This window comes from Protopterus annectens, chromosome 5.part1, assembly GCF_019279795.1.
Source record: "Protopterus annectens isolate FY-2018-M chromosome 5.part1, PAN1.0, whole genome shotgun sequence".
In the NCBI taxonomy this organism is placed as follows: domain Eukaryota; kingdom Metazoa; phylum Chordata; order Ceratodontiformes; family Protopteridae; genus Protopterus; species Protopterus annectens.
Genome location: NC_056736.1, coordinates 338430879 through 338451311, shown reverse-complemented (window position 1 = coordinate 338451311; position 20433 = coordinate 338430879). Strand labels below are relative to the sequence as shown.

At 43.6% G+C, this 20433-nt stretch overlaps 1 protein-coding gene across 1 annotated transcript in view; it reads right to left on the bottom strand.

Annotated features, from left to right (window-relative positions):
* Positions 1-20433, bottom strand: part of NUMA1 (nuclear mitotic apparatus protein 1) — a 3180433-nt gene that overhangs the window by 727530 nt on the left and 2432470 nt on the right. The window contains exons 19-20 of the mRNA XM_044072777.1: positions 13328-13570; positions 10671-10710 (exon numbers count right to left, since the gene is read on the bottom strand). Of these exons, the coding sequence (XP_043928712.1) occupies positions 10671-10710; positions 13328-13570 (283 nt within the window). The remainder of the gene's footprint in view (positions 1-10670; positions 10711-13327; positions 13571-20433) is intronic.

Below are 20433 nucleotides of genomic sequence, written 5' to 3'. Positions count from 1 at the left end.
GTAGGCCTAACCCAACCTAGTGTGTGTGTTAGTGGGTTTAGTTTTGGCCGAGTGGTTTTTGGTGATGGCTGAGCAGCCAAAACCAACTTTTAAAAAATGCACAGAGTGTGGCCACAAGCTTTCACCGGCTGATGGCCACACTCTGTGTGTTATTTGCCTGGGTGTTCCCCACCTATCTTTGCCTTGTAGTGTGTGTGCAGGGTTCAACCCTAGGGCATTGAAGGAAAGGAAGGCAAAGCTGGTGGCTAAAGGCATGCTACCAGTTTCTGCATTGGACTCTGCAACCTCGACCTCGGCTCCAGTAGCCAACCAACCCGCCGCCCCCCCCGCCCGGGCTCCAGTAGCCAACCCAACCCCCCCCCCCCTCATGCTGGGACTCAACCTCCCTCTAAGCCTTCTGAGATGGGGTCAGAATCAAAAGACAAACAGGACAAGAGAGACAAGGATAAGAGAGGGAAGGCACCGCAAACTGTCTCCAGAGCGGGAGCCCTTTCCCAGTCCGCCTACTAAAGTTGTCAGGACCACCTCTCCTTGGCTCCATTCCCCGAGGTTTTCCCTGGAGCTGACTGAGCCCTTGGACCAGAGACTTTTTTCGAGGAGTTCTCTTAGACCAGCCAGATCAGAGTCAGTCACCTCCTCGCGGTCGACTGTGAGTCTGTCGGAGCTTGACGTGGACAGGATGATGTGGAGGTTCATTCGAACCCAAATCCAAATGGGAGTCTTGCCAGGCCCCTCTCCGGCCGTTGAGAGGACCTCTGTGCCCTTCTTCCATCCAGTCTCTCCTTCCCCGATCCAACCTGCAGTTTTGGGGTTTATGGATCCGAGGATCCTCTGAGCTGGGGGTTCGGCGCCGACAGATGTTCATCGTGTTACCCTGCTGCAGTCATCACACTTGGGTTATCCTGTCATCAGGCGGTCCCGCAGTCGGCCGTAATTCCAAAGTCTTGGTCCGGCGTCGGTTGCTGTCGCTTCTTCCCTGACGTCAGTGCGCCAGGGGTATATATAATGCATCCAATGCCATTTTCTTTAGTCTTTCTTGCCGCGCGGTGCCCGAAGCAGTTCGCAAGTGCCGGTCGGCCGACTCCTGAGATTTTCTAAGTCGAATTTCAGATCCGAAGTCTTCTATAAAGCTAAGTACCTCGTTGGGGAAACTTTTCTTGCCTCAGACCGATGTCAGAAAATGTTAATTGTATTTCTTGTGGGAAGCAAATAACCTCATAAGGATTTTCATTCTTGCTGCATACCTTGCCTAGGCCCAGACAACGACGTCACTGGTTGTCGTTTTTGTGCTAGGTTTAATATGTGTACTATAAAAAGATGCTTTGATTTCGCACGGCACTACTTCGATAGAAAATTTAACTACACTATGCCGTCGGAGCAACCGACTACCGGCGTGCACAAAAAATGCAAGGATAAGGACAGGCAGTCTAGACCCAAGCCAGACTCCGAGGCCTCTGCTGGTCCAGTCTCCGGTTCACCGGTCTTGCAGCCCCTGACTACCGTAGATCTGGAACCCGAGACCACTTTGGAATTTTTGGTGGAAAGTACTAGGCCGACGCAGCCATTTTGTTTAGCCCCTACCGACGACACTGCAGAAAAAGATGTCTGTGCTGCAGAAACACCTTCGGTTTCTGAAGGCGTCTTCAGACCGACGACTCTCACCATAAAAACGTATCCTAAGACTAAGACTCCTATTAAACCTAAAAAGACTGCACTTCAGTCTCCAGTTCAGGGCCCCATGCCTAAGAAACAGATACTCAAAATAGCTGAAGATTTGATCTCTTTAATCAGGGGTTCCCAACCCGCACCCGACAAAAGGCCCTAGCTCAGGCTCCTCTGAGGACCAAGATTACTCCTTCACCCCTTTTGAAGATTCAGCCTCTCCTCCTGAAGACTACTCCTTTGGGAAAACTTTACACACTATGAGGGAACATTTTCATTGGGAAAGTCAGGACTACTCTGACTCAAAGAAAAGGCTCAGAGAGTTTCTTTTACTCCCCCAGCACAGACCACTTGCCATCCCCCCAGTTTTAGACATTCTGGATGATGTTTACTTAGAATCCAGTTTGAACCCAGATTCTCTGCCTCCTGCTCCGGCCAAACCTGACAGATACTATAGAGTGCCTGATTCCCACAAATTTCTTTATAAAAGCTCTGTTGCTGATCCAGAGACTATCTCCCAGGGTCCCAAAGGGGCTAAGGCTTCTATGGCAAAAAATCCTGTACCCTCTGAAAGGGACTCCAGAGCACTAGACAGGTGGGTAAAAAGGTTTACACCTCAGCCACTCCAGCTATGAGGGCACTAAATTGCCAATTTCACATGCTAAAAATATCAGCAATTTCTAATGTCTCAGTTAAAACAAAAAAAATGAGCACACTCCCTCAACAGTCTGAATTGAAAGAAATGCAGGATCTGTTGCATGCAACTGAACAGGTGGGCAAACATATTTTACAATGTGGGTTTGATTCTTTGGAGGCTTCCTGCAGAGCAGCTGTCACTGGGTCTGTTATACGTAGGTATGCTTGGTTAAAGGAACAAACTCTTCCTGATCATGTTAAAGCAAAGCTTCTAGATGCTCCCTTACAGCAGGATGTTCTTTTTGGAGTTAAAGCAGAAGAAGTCTTAAAGAAAATGGAGGATAAGGCAAAATCTATGCAGACAGTCAAAGATTTCCTACAGGTACAGCCCCCTCGCTTCAGCAGAAATTGGCCAACAAAAAATTGGTCCTTTCCAGCTACTGACAGACCACAGAGGGGTAAATACAGACGTTCAAGAGGCAGAGGACAACCACAAGCCCAGTACAAACCTCGGCAATGGGGCACTGCAACACAGAAGGGAGGAGAAGACAGGTCCCAAACTACCAGAAGGCAAACTCAATGACTTGCACCTCATCTGGCCAAGCAACACTCTCTTGGCATCCCCTTGGGAGGAAAACTGGCATTTTTTTCAGACAACTGGCACATCGTCAAAAAGGACAAATGGGTCCTAGACATAATTTCACGAGGATACAGATTCCATTTTCACACCTTGCCAATGAAAAGAGGAATGCCAAACCTGCTACAAAATCAATGGGCAGAGGCACAAAAACAAATTACAGCTCTCATGGACATGAGAGCCATTCAACTGGTACCTACTCGAGAGCAAGGCCAAGGATTTTACTCAAGACTCTTTCTAGTTCCCAGAAAGGACAATGCCTGGAGACCAATTCTGGACCTTTCAATTCTAAACACCTTCTTACAAGTACCCAAATTCAAGATGCTAACACTACAGCAGCTTCTTCCCATGTTGGGCAAGAAAGCATGGCTAGTAACGTTGGACCTCAAGGAGGCATACCTGCATGTCCCTATCAAAGTTGCAGAAGATACCTCCGTTTCATTGCAGGTTCAACCCATTACCAATTCTCTGCACTGCCCTTTGGCTTATCTACTGCGCCCAGGGTCTTCACAAAATGCCTGGCACCAGTAATTGCATACTGCAGACAGAGGAATTCAAATATACCCATACCTGGACGAGCAGAAAGCAAGGACATCCTCTTACAACATCTGGCTTTTGTAAAACATCTTCTAAGTTGCCTGGGGTACACAGTAAACGAAAAGAAATCAAAACTAGTACCCTCACAAAATATGACATTCCTGGGTGTCAGCTTGAATACAACGGCCCAGAAGGCTTATCTGACACCAGACAAACAACTACAACTGACTCAATATTTCAAAACAATGGCAACAAAGACCCAACTACCTGCAAGAAAAATTCTTCAGGCCTTGGGCTTCATGGTATCTTGCATACTACTAATACCATTTGCAAAGCTGCATATGAAGAAATTACAGTGGTACCTAAAAAGCATATGGTCTCAACACAGCCACAGCTTGGACACAATGATATCTCTCATTCCCTGCCTACAACTGGAGTTTCTATGGTGGTCACAGGCATGTCACCTCAACAAGGGTCAGCCTTTTACCTTGCCTCCAGCCAGGCAAACTATGACAACAGATGCATCGGACTACGCCTGGGGGGCACACATGGCAGGACAGTGCGTTCAAGGCGTATGGACTGCAGATCAAAGGAATCTGCACATCAATCAAAAAGAAATGCTAGCTGTACAGAATGCTCTGACAGCCTTCAGGAATCTATTACATCCAGGACAACTTACAATAAGGATGGACAACACCACAGTAATGTGGTACATAAACAAACAAGGGGGTACACACTCCTACCCTCTATGCAGGCAAGCAATGACCTTGTGAAACACAGCTCTGGCTTACCAAGTTCAGTTACAAGCTCAATTCCTGCCAGGAAAAAAGAACACATTGGCAGACGACCTCAGCAGAAACATCATGGATCCCCACGAGTGGAAACTGGATCCACAAGTATTTGCAATAACTCAAAAATGGGGCCTTCCAGACATAGACCTGTTTGCCAGTCCTCAAAACTATCAACTAACAAAATTTTGTACAAGGACACTTCACCATCAAGCTTGGAAAGTGGACGCAATCTCATTCAGTTGGAAAAACCTGACAGTATATGCCTTCCCTCCATTGCCTCTCCTCACAAAGGTGCTTCTGAAAGTCAGAAAGGAGAGACCACGACTGATACTCATAGCCCCAGACTGGCCACGCCAGCACTGGTACCCACTGTTGAGGAATATGGCCCAGGGCCCACCTTGGATTTTACCACAAATTGCCCATTTGCTCACACAGCAAAACAATCAGATTCTTCACAGCCAGCTCAAAACCTTAAATCTGGCTTCATGGCAAATCACCTAAGCATCCAGCCAGCTCCTCTTTCCCAAGCAGTTATGAATGTTATTCTGGAAGCTAGGAGGCCCAGCACCAGGAAGGCATATTCGGACAAATGGAAAAGGTTTTGTGCCTGGAACCAAGCTAAAGGCCAAAACACACTTCAGCCTCACATGCCTCAGATTCTACAGTATTTAACTGAGATGTTGCACAAAGGACTTTCTTTTTCTTCCATTAAAATCCATGCATCAGCTATTTCAACCCACTACAACATGGAACCACCCTTATTTTCGCATCCACTTCTAAGGCAGTTCCTCAGAGGGGCAAAAAACATTAGGCCCCTCCCAGGAGAGCACCTACACCAACATGGGACCTCAATTTTGTTCTGGAAAAACTTACGCTACATCCCTTTGAACCAGCTTTCTCTGCAGATCTACAGTTCCTATCATGGAAGACTGCCCTGCTGCTAGCAATAACTTCAGCTAGAAGAGTCTCAGAGCTGCAGGCACTAATGGCAGTGGAACCTTTCCTCATTTTCCATCAAGACAGAGTTTCTCTATGAACTAATCCTTCCTTCCTGCCTAAGGTGGTTTCCTGTGTGGCCTTAAATCAAACCATTCACTTACCCACCTTCTTCCCAAATCCACAGAACAAAGGAGAAAGACTCCTGCATTCCTTGGACATTCACAGGCAACTTTGTTACTACTTGGATAAAACTAAGGCTTTCAGAAAATCTGATCATCTCTTTGTATCCTATGCTACAGCTTCACAAGGGAAGGCTATATCAAAACAAACCATTTCCAAATGGATAGGAGATTGCATTCGTTTTTGCTATACCCATCATGGAAAACCAGTTCCTGCTACCATTAGGCCTCACTCTACCAGAGCAACAGCTACATCTACAGCCTTCCTCAGGGGGGTTCCAACCAAGGAGATTTTGGAAGCTGTAACTTGGAGTTCAGTACACACCTTTACCAAACACTATCACTTACCACTTTACTGTAAGACTAGGGCTGGCTTCGCCACTGCAATTCTGCAGGGCCTTCTAGCCTCCTCTAACCCTGTATAACTCCTCCACCCATCCTTAGCTTTGGGATTCTACCCAAGTGTGATGACTGCAGCAGGGTAACACGATGAACATAGTACAGTTTTGTACCTACCATAAATGTAGATGTTCGAGTGTACACCCTGCTGCAGTCCAGGTTACCCTCCCTCCATCCCCTCTGATCTAACTAGCTAAATCTCTACAATACCTTCCTGATGTATTTGCTTATAGCTGGAGGGATTTTGTGTTTGTGTAAAAATTACTTAAATTGGTACTAATTACTGACCACCTTTTTGGGGGCACCTGACATCTGGGGCAAGAAAAACTGAAGAAAATAGCTTTGGATGCATTATATATACCCCTGGCGCACTGACGTCAGGGAAGAAGCGACAGCAACCGACGCCGGACCAAGACTTTGGAATTCCGGCCGACTACGGGACTGCCTGACAACAGGATAACCCAAGTGTGATGACTGCAGCAGGGTGTACACTCGAACATCTACATTTATGGTAGGTACAAAACTGTACTTTTCTCCAACCTCGATGCCGGTGATTACCTTGAGTTCCTCTGATCAGACTTGTTCGGATTCAAGCAACTCTCGGGGCCGAGAGTGAGGAGTCTGGTCCGAGGGAACGGAGGTGTCTTCGGCTCCGACTTTGTCAGATCTGGGCCGTTCCTTTGGAACCCCGGCTACCTTGGCCTCTGCCCCAGTCCTCATGGCGGGGCTGTGGAGAGCTTCTTCCTTGTTGGTTGCTAAGGAGGTGCACTCTCCTTCGGCCTTCGATGTGGTGAAGAGGGTTCTCTCCCAAGGATTGAGACCCCAGCCCCATTGCCTTGGACTTCGCCCAGGCTCCGTTGGATTTGGTCACTACTCCCATCAGCTTGTCCCAGGGACAGCCTGTGCTAGAGGAACCCCAGGTGGATCCCGTCGTGGAACTCCTCCGTGACTCACAAGCCCTCTTCAGAGAAGTACTACTGAAGAAGGTCACCGTAAGCACTCATGTAAGAGGAGGCCCATGGACTCCCCGGAGTCCCTCACAGAAGATACTGACTTGGATGAAGGTGAGGGTTCCCCCTGGTCACTTCCCGAGGATGTCTCCTTTGGAGACATGGAAATCCTCCACCAGAGGGGATGTTGGTCAGCCCCAAAACCCTCTACAGACGAGTAAGTATTCCTGGAGGCCTTTGGCACGAGTCCATCTACATCCTGGGTGTCCCCTCCTGCAGATCCGTTAGTGGATCTCATTATCACGTGGGCATGGAAGGAACCTGACACCATAGAGCCAATACCCAAACTCCCGGACAGGATCCTTTCTCCTGTCACAGGCGGACAGGCCTGGTACAATGGATCCCCAGTGGATGCTATGGTGGTTTCATCTGCCACCGAGGGAACTGGCACAGGAAAGTTCTTCTGTCCACTCTCCGGACAAGGAGTCTAGGGCGGTGGATCGGTTTGGGAAGAGTCTTTTCTTCATAGACATTTTCCATATGAGCACTGAATTATTTGGCACACGTCATTCGACTTCAGCGAGACCTAGTCATGGAATTCGCTGTATTGCCCCCAGAGTCTGTCGCCAAAGGGCAAGCGGCTGTTCTCGGCGAAAATGTTGACTCTAAAATCTGTTTCTAACGTGTCCATGCATCTTCTTTCCCATGCCATGGAAGTAGTGGCTAGGGCGGCTGGGACCAGCGTAGCTATGAGGCGACATGCTTGGCTCAGACTTTGTCAATTCGCGGACCCCTTCAAGGCGTCATTCACTAGTGCTCCCTTTGATGGTTCCTCCCTGTTCGAGAAGACAGTTTGTGACACCCTGATCCAGAGCGAGAAAGACCGGAGAACTCTCTGCTGTTGGAGGCCGCTTCTCCAGCGCTCAAAGATCCTTTTATAAGAATCAGAGAGGGCAAAAGCAGATGTGGTTCTGAAAATCTCAGTTTTCCCGGGACTGTCAGGACAACTCATCCCCCAGAGGCAGAGGGGGAGAAGACAGACATTGCCCCAGAGGTAGCGGGGGCCCGAGAAACTTTGGGTCTAGGGAGACCTTCTTGGACAGACCCGAGCAGCAACCCTGAGGATTTGCCCAACTGTCCTACTCCTGAGACAGTCTAGGGAAGATGGTCATTGCACTGAATGGCTTGGGAGTCCATTACGATGGACCGTTGGGTGACCCAAATAATATCCAGAGGCTACTCCATCCCATTCATTGCCCTACCCGCCCAACCAAAGCGCCTCCCAGATGTGCCACCCGCTCAAAGGGAGGTGGCAGCGTATGAAATTTCAAAGCTGCTTCACAATCGGGCCATCGAACCAGTCCCCCCAGATCAGTCCAGATTAGGCGTTTACTCCAGGTTCTTTTTAGTGCCAAAAAAAGACGGGGGACCTCTAGCCCATATTGGACCTGTCAGCACTGAACCTGACTGCAGCCAAGCAGAAATTCCTGATGGTCACCTTGCAGTCCAGTCTACCTTACCTCCGAGAATGTGACTGGATGTGCTCGACAGACCTCCAGGATGCTTACTACCATATCACAATTTGCAGAAGCTCCAGGAGATTACTTCGCTTCCGCCTGGGAGCTAATCATTTCCAATTCAGAGCCCTACCCTTCGGTCTCACCACAGCCCCCAAGGGTGTTCACCAAGGTTATGGCAGTCGTAGCGGCTCACCTGAGTCTTCAGGGAATTCAGGTGTTTCCTTACTTAGACGATTGGCTCCTCGCTGCTCCCACCAAGCGTCTACTTTGCATGGCCAGCGACTCCTTCCTGCATCTTGCGGTCAACCTAGGGATTACCATCAGCATCTCCAAGTCCCGCTTGAACCTGACACAGACCTTGGAATTTATAGGGGCACAGCTGGACACTTTACTATTGCAAGTTTTTCTCACTCGGGACAGAGTCCAGAACCTACGGGCTCATGTGTTCATGATCATTGGCCCCAGGATGCCAATGGCGAGTGATGCTCTTCAAGCCCTAGGCTCCATGGCCACAGCAATCTCAATTTTCCCTGTGCACTCCTTCACATGCGGGTGCTTCAGTGGACCCTGACAGTTCAGTAGTCTTGCTTAGACCTCCCCATGGAATATCCAATACGAATAAGCAGAGCCTACAAGATATCTCTTCTCTGGTGGCTCCAATCGCCGGAAATCTTGGCAGGTCGTCCCTTCACAACACCCACAGCCCATGCCACAGTGGCCACGGACACCTCCCAGCTCGGGTGGGGAGGGCATTGTTTGGGGAGGACGCTCCAGGGCACATGGTCTCAGACCGAGACCAGATTGCATATCAGTGTTCTGGAGATGAGGGCAGTGCTTTTAGCGTTACAAGCCTTTCATGCTGTTCTTCCCCCGGGGACGATTGCAGTTCAGACAAGATGTCTGTTGTCTGGTACATCAGCAAACAAGGAGGAACTAAATCTTACTCTGTCATGAGGCCATGAGAGTGTGGGAGTGGGCGATCTCCACCATTCGTTTCCTGATTGCAACACACATCTCGGGACGCTCCAACATTTTAGCGGACAGACCAAGTCGGGCTTGCCATACGAGTGGCCTCTGAAACAGTCAATAGAGGAGGAGAGCTTCCTCGCATGGGGTCAGCCTTGCTGCGATCTCGTCGTAACTCCTTCCAATGTGAAGTGCAGCGAGTTCTTCGTGCTGATCCCCTCACCCGGGGACTCCCCCAGAGATGCTGTCGTCCATGCTTGGCCTCCTGGTTACTGTATGCTTATCCCCCGTTACCCGTCATTCCGAAGTTTCTTCAGAAAGCTTGCCGACTGGGATGCAAAGTGATCCTCATTGTCCTATTCTGGCCTCGTTGGGTGTGGTTCCCATTCTTCTGGTCTCATCTTCTAACTCCTCCTCAGAATCGGGATCCCTGCCCGGATCTCATCTCTCATCCCTCGGGCATCAGTCCGCCCGATGTGGGCAGCCTCAAGCTGACTGCTTGATTGTTGCAGTTCCCCTGATAGCTAGGACTCCCGGTCTGTCATCTTCAGTAAAGACTATTTTGGTGGTATCCAACAAAGCTTCCACTAGGAAGGTTTAACGCAGCAAATGGAAATGCTTCTCTGTTTGGGCTTTTCAGAGGAACCTAGATCCCCTTACGGCCCCAGTTCCTGCAGTGTTGGAGTTTTTGTCCAGTATTTTCCAACACGGGTCTAGTTCCTCTATGGTAAAAGTACAACTGGCAGCCATATCTAATTTGGCCTCTTTGAGACTGTAACATACAAAAATGTCCCCCTGCGCGTAAGGAGCTGCCCGGCTCTCCGTGAATAAACCCAAAAAGCAAAAATGAGCCAGCAGCAAGTAGACTGAGTTCAAACAAAAAGTAGTTTAATAAAAACTACTCAAACAGCATTATAGCATCCTAACACAAACCGGTTTCGGCCACGGTTGTAAACCTAGCCTTCTTCAGTGTACAGCAAGGAAGCTTATCAAAATTGCTGTATTTAAGCAAGTAAAGCCATACTGATTGGTTAAAAGGTTTTTGAACATTTGCTGATAAACAATCAGCATAAATAATGAAAATTAATACATTCAAAATACATTATGGACCAGAATACATTCAATAATACTGAAATTAACTATATCTATATATATATTTTTATATGTATGTATTCTAGATATAGAAACACCAATTATACATAATCCAATATCCAACAAAGATGTATCATATATGCAAGTCTTTGTTTATAAACATTCATTTAACCCTGGATTAAATAATGCACCCAATTTGGTTATCCATTTCTTTTCTTTTAAGTTAAGTTTATTATGCCAACCACTCTTATTGGTTCTATCACCAATAATTTTATCAATAATGGTAAAATGAAATTTTGCAGTGCCATGGGTAAGAGTATGTTTGTATAGTGCGTTGGTTATTTTCTTGCATCTAATGTCACTGAGATGCTCAGAGATACGTAGTTTGACTGGTCGTGACGTCTGCCCAACATAAAATGAATGGCAGGTGCAACAAGCCAAATAAATGGCCCAATCCGTATTACAATTGGCAAAAAATGTAATGTCAAAGACTGTGTTGGTATTCCTGCTAGTGAATTCCTTGATTTTCAACATGTGCTTACAATTGACACAGTGGCCACATGGAAAGGACCCTATGAGCTTGTCACCCAAAATAGTGGTTTGATACACCTGCGGTAAGGTGGATTCATAATGATGTTTGTAGTGATTGAAATGACCAGCCAAATTCTTGCCTTTTCGAAAAGAGAATAGGCATTTGTCAGGAATAATGTTTTTAGTTCTAACATCGGCCTCCAGTATATTCCAGTTGTCCCTGATGATCTTAATAAAGTTGTTAGTATTTCTACCAAATGTGGTGGTAAATCTTAATTTATTAGACTTGATGAGCTTCTTTTGATATGTTAATAGATTAGGTCTATGTAGACCAGATGCATAATTCTGAGCCATAGTCACATATCCTGGATTATAGCCCCTCTCAATAAATCTATTATGCAAATCCTGAGCATGATTGACAAAAGTATTATTATCAGAACAATTACGCCTAATCCTGATAAATTGTGATTTAGGGATGTTCTTTGCAATGTGTTTTGGATGAAAGCTGGATGCGTGGAGAATCGTATTATACTGAGGGAATTTTCTATGAGTTTCAGTTGTTAAGGTGTTGTCATTGTTTCTAGTTACCAAAACATCCAAAAATGTAATTGATTTTTGGTCATAGGTAATTGTAAATTGTATTCCCCATTTATTATCATTCAGATATTCCATAAATTCCTGGAGATATGGAACATCCGATCTCCACACCATCCAGCAATCATCCAAGTATCTACGCCAGATATCAATTTCTGGCAAAAACAAATTATGAGTGTCATCATAGATCATAATTTGTTCAATATATGCCATAAACAGATCTGCATATATGGGGGCAAAAGATGCCCCCATAGCTGTACCTCTGATCTGTAGGTAACATTCCTGGTTGTAGAAAAAAAACATTTTTAGTCAAAACATGCTCAGTCAAATTTAACAAAAGAGTATTGAATCCAGGTTGGTATAATTTGGATTCATTGAGCCAAAATTCAATTGCATCAAGTCCTCCCCAATGTGGAATGTTAGTGTAAAGTGAACTTACGTCCAAGGTACAAAGCAACCAATCTGAATCTAACTGCATGTCATTTACAATACTCAAAAATTGAGTAGTGTCTTGTATTCGTGATCTAACATGTATTAACAGAGGCTTTAGATGCATAGTTAGGAATTCAGAAAGAGGTTCAGTAATCGACCCCATACCTGACACAATGGGCCTTCCAGGTGGATGTAAAAGATCCTTATGTATTTTTGGTAGAAAATAAATATATTGTCTAGTAGGATCAGTAATAGTTAAATGATAGAGTGTTTTTTTATTGATAATACCATTGTCAACAGCAGAGTTCAGAAAATCATCAATATCCTTTTTAAAAACTGAAGTGGGGTCCAGTGGCATTTTTGTATAATACTTAACATCATTAAGTTGTTTATGTGCTTCAATATCATAATCACACCAATCTAGCACTACCACTGCCCCTCCTTTATCTGCGTTGATAATTACCAAATCTTTATTACGTACAAGTTCCTCTAGGCAAGATTTTTCACCATCAGTAATGTTATTGGACATAGGTATGTCATAGTTATGCTTAAAATGTAACTCATTAAGTACACTTCGCAAAAAGAGGTTAACAGTTGGATGCATAGGGGGAGTGAACTTGGAGGTGTGATATTTGAAAGATTCCATTTGTGAGTATTCTGGATCATCTTGATCCTGGAAAAACAATTTTAGGTTGATGAGTCTGCAGAATGCAAATAAATCATTAGTGAATAAATCTTCTGGAACAAAAAAGCCAGGAATGAAAGATAGACCTTTATTTAATAAAGATATCTGTTCATCTGTTAGTGTAGTACTGGATATGTTACATACATTGTTTACTTTTTGGTCAATATCTCCAACAAATTCTGAAGACTGGTGACTTTTTCTATGCTTCCTGCCCCCCCTCCTCCTCTGTGTCCCTAAAGGGGATACATAGTTTTACGTTTGGGGGTGGGGGAATCAATAGTGGACTGTGTGTCAGTATCTGTGCCAGACGAGGTTTCAAAGTCAGTAGACTCAGTATTGTTACTATGCCCTTTTAATATGGAGCGTGGACGTTTCCTTTTGGATTTAGAAAATTGTTTGTTAACATTATGTCCTTCTTGGAATCGGACATGCCTAATATTCTTGAACGGTTGTCCCTTATCATAATCTGAAAGGTCACGAAAACTTTTGAGTTTTCTTTCTTTCAGAATAGTATCAAAACTCAACAGTTCAGTACTCAATTTTGTTAAAGTGGGGAAAAAAAGTTTCATTTTGATAATGATTGCATTCCTCAATAGACTTAAGAACTAAAGTGGTTTCACTCTCAATGATTCTAGTGTAATAATCAGATAGAGATTTCACAAACTTCATTGAGCATTCCTGTTGGATAGAGGTCCATTCCGTAAGTAAATTCTCATCAGGGCTAGCCACCAAGGGCTGTATTTTCACTCTGAGACCCCTAGGGCAAATGCCCTTTACCAAATAGGCTTTTAATAATTTGTGATGCCAAACACAAGATCTCAGTGCCTTCATATTTTTATTTAATGCAGCAAATTGTTGTTCACATTTTTGTTCAGGTTTTAAAGAGATCATATTCCCTGAAACAGTGGTGTCATCACCAATGCCAAATGCTGCAATATCATCTTTATCCGATGATAGATCCAAAAGTAACTTTTTGAGATCCATAATGTATCCAAAATTGTTCTTAAGTAAAACCACGGCCTGTATAGAAAGATCAAATGATCTAACAATAATCAGACAATAATGGCAATGCACAATAATACTAAAAGTTAGTTCGTTATAGCCACGTCTGGTACAGGACAATAATGGTACTTAAATAATAACTTGTGAAGACAATCAAAGATCTGTAGTTTGGCATACAAATATCCAATTTTTATTAAAATTAAAAAAGGGGATAGTCCCAGTAGTGAAAAAAATAATAAGACCCAGAAGATAATTGTGTGCGTTAGCTCAATGAAGTGGAAAATATATTTGGATGTAGCTATTTGCCAAAATACACTGATATTATTCAAATTGTATAAAGCAAGTCATGGGCAGATACTGACTCAATAAGCCAAACTAAACAAATAGTTAGCTTATGCTATAGTAAATCAGTCATAGGGGCTCCAAAATAGTAATATTATGTAGAGTCATATGACTTAGTTCCTAACTGTAGAGATAATAAGCTTCATAAATCATCAATGTCTCTAATATACTGTAGGGAAAACAGTCATAAATCAACTATGTTATTTCAAAATTTGTTAGTATTGACCCTTAGATAGCATATAGAATTGCTCAAGATAAATATTTTTCAAAAGTGAAAAATCAATAAAATAGTGTTGCCCAGCATATACATAAGCCCCCACAACAAAGAGCATAAAAAATATATGCGCAACAAAATGCTAACTAGAGATCATAAATGTAAACAATAATTGTGTATATATCAATAATTATCCAAATTTCTGAAATAAATCACAGTATAGACAAGGAGACATAATTATTGTTGTTAACAAATAGAAATGAAGCACAGTATAGAGTCCAACAAAATAACTCCAAATTGAAGCTAGAAAAAATGTCCACCTGTATTATAAAAAATATAATTAAGATGCAGTCCTTTTTAGACATTTTCTGATGATAACTATCAAGTAACGGGAGATGTAGTCCAATCCTAATTGCATCAAAATGCAAATGGCGCTGGCCCAGAAAAAGCCGTAACGAAATTGTACATGAAAATGTAGATCATACCCATAAAGAAAATCAAATGTTTGTATAAAGTTGCCTCATGAAACAAAAATAGTCACAGTAACTCAAAAAATAAAATCACAACCCCTAGATGTAAAAAAGGTTGTTAACCAATGTTCCAATAATATATACTGAAGATCAGCCAAAAAATGGAAAATATAGATTCCGCCCTTCAGAAAAATATATATCAACTACTTTCATAAAGTTCCACAAGTATGTAAGTCGCGATCTGTTGAGTCATAGAACAGAATATGGACCCGATAGCTCCAACAGTTAAATCACAATCCCCAGATGTAAAAAAGGTTGTTTAACCAATGTTCCGATGGTGTCCACTGAAGACCAACCATAACAAAGTAGAAAATATAACTTCTGCCTTTATGAAATAAAGTATATCAAGTGGTTTGATGAAGTACCCCAAATGTATAAGCAGTTGTCAGCCAATATTCAAACGTTATTCACTGGAAACATCCGCAGCTTTAGTTCTAGTTCGCCATGTTGAAAATTAAACCACGCACATACAAACATCATTAATTGAAAAAAATGGTTTCTTTAGTATCATGTCAAATAGATGCTTCAAAGAGCCCAAAACGAGATCGTAATTTGCCCAGTCAGTGTATAAGTAAACCACTCACCCAATGGTACACACAAACATTACCGGAGATTATCTCCCTTATGCTGCAGTTGGTATAAATAAAGAACGTCTGGTGTTCCTCTGGTGATATGTAGCAATTTGCGTGCAAAACAGGATTCACAAAGGCCCCTTTAGAAATAAGATACAAAGCGGTCCAAAAATAATTCGAATTTAAATCCAAATAGGTAAACCAAACGCCTGGCCGCAAATGCGACGACACAGTCCACCATGTTTCCCCCAGCAGGAGAAAGAAAAGGAGTAACATACAAAAATGTCCCCCTGCGCGTAAGGAGCTGCCCGGCTCTCCGTGAATAAACCCAAAAAGCAAAAATGAGCCAGCAGCAAGTAGACTGAGTTCAAACAAAAAGTAGTTTAATAAAAACTACTCAAACAGCATTATAGCATCCTAACAAACGTTTGCCACGGTTGTAAACCTAGCCTTCTTCAGTGTACAGCAAGGAAGCTTATCAAAATTGCTGTATTTAAGCAAGTAAAGCCATACTGATTGGTTAAAAGGTTTTTGAACATTTGCTGATAAACAATCAGCATAAATAATGAAAATTAATACATTCAAAATACATTATGGACCAGAATACATTCAATAATACTGAAATTAACTATATCTATATATATATTTTTATATGTATGTATTCTAGATATAGAAACACCAATTATACATAATCCAATATCCAACAAAGATGTATCATATATGCAAGTCTTTGTTGATAATGGATAACCAAATTGGGTGCATTATTTAATCCAGGGTTAAAAGAATGTTTATTTATGCTGATTGTTTATCAGCAAATGTTCAAAAACCTTTTAACCAATCAGTATGGCTTTACTTGCTTAAATACAGCAATTTTGATAAGCTTCCTTGCTGTACACTGAAGAAGGCTAGGTTTACAACCGTGGCCGAAACCGGTTTGTGTTAGGATGCTATAATGCTGTTTGAGTAGTTTTTATTAAACTACTTTTTGTTTGAACTCAGTCTACTTGCTGCTGGCTCATTTTTGCTCTTTGAGACTGTGTAAAGCTTTCCTGAAAGGCACTTTTCTTTTACATCCCCCGGTTAAGCATTCAGTCCCACCTTGGGACCTTACCCTAGTTCTGCAGGCATCAGTTGCTCCCCCATTCGAACCAGTAGCGTCAGTAGATTTGAAATTATTGTCCTGGAAGACAGCTTTTCTAGTGGCCATTACTTCGGCCAGAAGGGTTTCTGAGATCCAAGCCTCGTCTGCCGTGCCCCCTTAATTGATCTTGCATAAAGACAGGGTTTTGCTCTGCATGAACCCTTCTTTCTTACCGAAAGTTGCCTTTGAATCAAATATTAACCAGATGATTAATCTGCCTGTTTTCTTTCCAAATTTTCAGAACAAGGGTGACTATAAGCTGCATTTAGATGTTCATAGACAGCTTTGTTTCTGTTTACATAGGACTAAACAATTTTGTAAGTCTGACCAGTTATTAGTGTCCTTTTCTAGACCCTTTTTGGGCAAAGCCATTTCCAAGGTCTCTTTAGCTAGATGGATTACACAATGTATACTGCAAGTCTATAAGGATAAAGGTCTGTCCCTGCCTGGTCCTGTTAAAGCACATTCTACCAGATCTATGTCAACTTCTGCTGCTTTTTGGTCTAGGGTTTTACTGGATGATATCTGTGCAGCAGTGACCTAGGCAAGGTCACATACATTTATTTCTCATTATAAGTTGGATTTGATCTCTAGAGGGAGAGCATCCTTTGGCTCTGCGGTGCTCAGGAATATCCTTCCATGAGGGCCTCCTAGGAGTTTTGGTAGCTGGGGACTCTGTCCCACAGATTGCAGATAAATGAAGTTAACTACTTAAGATAAAGACGTTATGTACTCACCATAACGTTCCATTTGAGTAGTTGTACTTAATTTTCTGCAACCGTCCTGCCCTCCTTCCCCCGAACCTCTTCTAGGTTAGTGCTGTTATTGAGTTGCTAATAGTTTGAATAGTGGCAAACTCGATGTGAGGGATTATGGGTAAGGGGAGGAGCTTGGAGCAGATGCTTGAAAAATGTTGCCAGCTCGGATCTGATAGGATCCGAATACCCACAGGTTGCAGAAAATGAAGTATAACTACTCGGATGGACAGTTATGGTGAGAGCATAACTTTTTTTTAGCCAGTATCCAAAATCCAAACGGGACTTGAAACATGCAGGTCATTTCTGGAACAGTATATGGGTCTAGTGACAATTTCATCCCTTGCAAACACACACACACACACACACACACACACACACTGGATCACCACAGAATGATACAAATTTACTAGCCAGTTATTGAAGCCAATTTGATCCTTCAAATTTAGGCCTCATTCTTGGTGTTGGCAGAATGCTGATCAGTGTCAGGGTTTTCTCCTCTTCGAAGACATGTGCAGAGACTTTTGACAGTGTCTGTCTGTATCCCCTCCATCATGGAGTACCCAAGAGTATTCATCCCCACATGGGAAGCTGCAAGGTTTTTAATTTCATCTTTGTTTGTGCAGGGACCCAAGTGCCCTAGTGACATTCTTCGTCCTAGCACCAGAGAGGCAACTGTCACCCTATGCTTTGCCGTCCTGTTAGTGTTTGGTCGGTCTTATAATGAAGTCCTGAATTACCAAGACATTTCTGAGAAACTCTGCAGAGTTATGGCACCTTCAGGATAAAGCCATTCAGCACAGGTAACTCCCAGTAACGGCAAGTGTGGTGTTTGTATTTCTGCTGCATGGCTGAGATAGTAGGATGTCTAGAAGTCCTTGGAGGTTTAGCCAATGATTTCTTTACTACTTCAGCATACGTGAGAGTTGTGTTTTAGTAATGTAGTATCTAGTGCTGTTTACTTACATTTGGTGGAATGGAGAGATCATCTTCCATTTTAGATAGGTGCGTCTTTCACAGGTGGAACCAGTATTTGTTGGAAGTGGGTTGTCTTTAAACATGAAGTTGCTACATTGTCTTAGGAAGTTGAGTACTAGGAGGCTGGGCAAAGACGAGGCTAAAGCAGGCTGGGACTCAATGTTGACAGTTAGTGGGGCTTTTTGTATGCAGCAGAGGGCTATTAATTACACCGGTAATGGCCAAAAGAGTCTGCAAGGTGTATAAATCTAAAATAAGTACAAAACGGTGAACTGTTAGGTGACTGTGTATACCTTAGCTACAACACTAAGGGGGCTATTATTTTCAGTTGTAACATGCTATGGCTGTAATGCAGGGATGTCAAGTGGCTAAAGCTCTGAGATAAACTTCAGAGGTGTTCTACACTGGAAACTGAGTTTATATTTGCAGTCTTAGGTGCATTTAGTATCACTCTGTTACTGGCTGAAAGATGTTCTTAGTGTTTCACTGTTTCAGTTATCATATTTGGGTTATCTGCCTACAGGTAGCCCTCAGCCGGCCTGAATACCAGAGTCTTGAGATTTCTGCTTCAGATGCTGTCACTTCTTCCATGACGTCAGGTCGTCAGGGGTATAAAACATGCAGCCGATGCCATTATGTCAGTCTTTCTTGCTGCGTGATGCCCGAAGCAGAAGCAGTTCGCAAGTGCCAGTCGGCCGACTCCTGAAATTTTCATTTTCGAGTTTCAGACCTGAAGTCTTCTAAAAGATAAGTACCCCGTTGGGGATCCTTTTTTCTTGCTCTAAACAATGTCAGAAAAAATGAATAATTGTCTTGCCTGTGGAAAGCAAATACCTCATAGAGATTTTCATTCTTACTGCGTCACCTGTTTAGGCCCAGACCACGACGTCCCTCGCGGTTGGTTTTTTGCCTTGTTCAACACCCGAACTATCTGTCATCGGGCTATTTCTGTAGCTAAATACTTTCGCTCTCGAGCCCCATACTCCAAAATGGCTTTAAGCCATCCGACTACCGATCTTCCAAAAAAGTAAGGATAAAGACCGAGACAGACCGCATAGGTCCAAAACTGCCGACGACGTTTCCGTTAAGCTAGTCGCCAGTCCGTGGGTACTCAGTGAGGTGCTTTCGCAGCCCTTGATACCCACTTCTACAGATTCGCAGGCCTCTACTGAGACCCATTCAGAGTCCGGTATGCGGCGAGATGCTTCTTCGACTATGGAACCTGCGGATGTCTCTACCTTGGATGGGTCTGGAGCCGCTGTGCAGGCACCAGCTTCTGAGGGTGTATTCAGGCCTACCGATTTTCATATTAAACCGCCGACTTCTTTTCAAGCTAAAAATACCAAATTCCTCAGGCCTAATGTTTGCACAGCTAGGAAACGGACGACCAAAGTGCATTCTCAGGCCCACAAGCCTCAAAAACAAATTATTAGAATGGCTGAAGACCTTATTACTTTAATTAGGGGAAGCCAGCCTTCCCCCTCTGAGACCTTGTACTGATTTTCCTTCTGATTCTTTTGCTCAGGAATCTGATATCTCTGTTCCTTCTGATTACCAGGACATACCCTTATCTCTACCTATGAGGATTCTGATGCAGAGGATTACATTCCCTCTGCTTCCCCTCCAGAAGATTTGTCTTTTTGTGAAACCTTGCATACCCTTAGGGAGCATTTCCACTGGGAAAGCCAGGATTATTCTCAGTCCAAAAAGAGACTCGGGGGGGGGGGGGGGGGGATTTTTAAACCCTCCTCAGCACAGGCCTCTAGCTATCCCTCCTGTTCTGGAGATTGTAGATGATGTTTTCTTGGAATCAAGCCTTACCCCAGATACCTTGCCCCCATCTCCCAGGAAACCTGACCGGTACTGTAGAGTACCTGACTCTCACAAATTCCTTTTCAAGAATCCTACTGCGGATCCAGAGACCATTTCCCAGGGACCAAAAGGCATTAAGGCTACTACTGCCAAAAATCCTACCCCTTCTGACAGGGATTCTAGGGCTTTAAACAGATGAGGTAAGAAGTTATACAACTCTGCTACTCTGGCCATTAGGGCTTTAAATTGCCAGTTTCATATGTTAAAGTATCAGCAACATATTATGGGGTTAATTAAACAGAAAATTATGTTGATTCCTGACTGTGCAGAACACAAAGATTTACAAGAGTTAATGCATTCTGCTGACCAAGTTGGTAAACATACTTTGCAGTGTGGTTTTGATGCTTTAGAAGCATCTTGCAGGGCTGCTGTCACTGGGTCTGTACTTAGAGGGCATGTTTGGCTTAAGGAACAAAACTTGCCAGACCATGTAAAAGCAAAATTGCTGGATGCACCCTTAAACCAAGAGCGCCTATT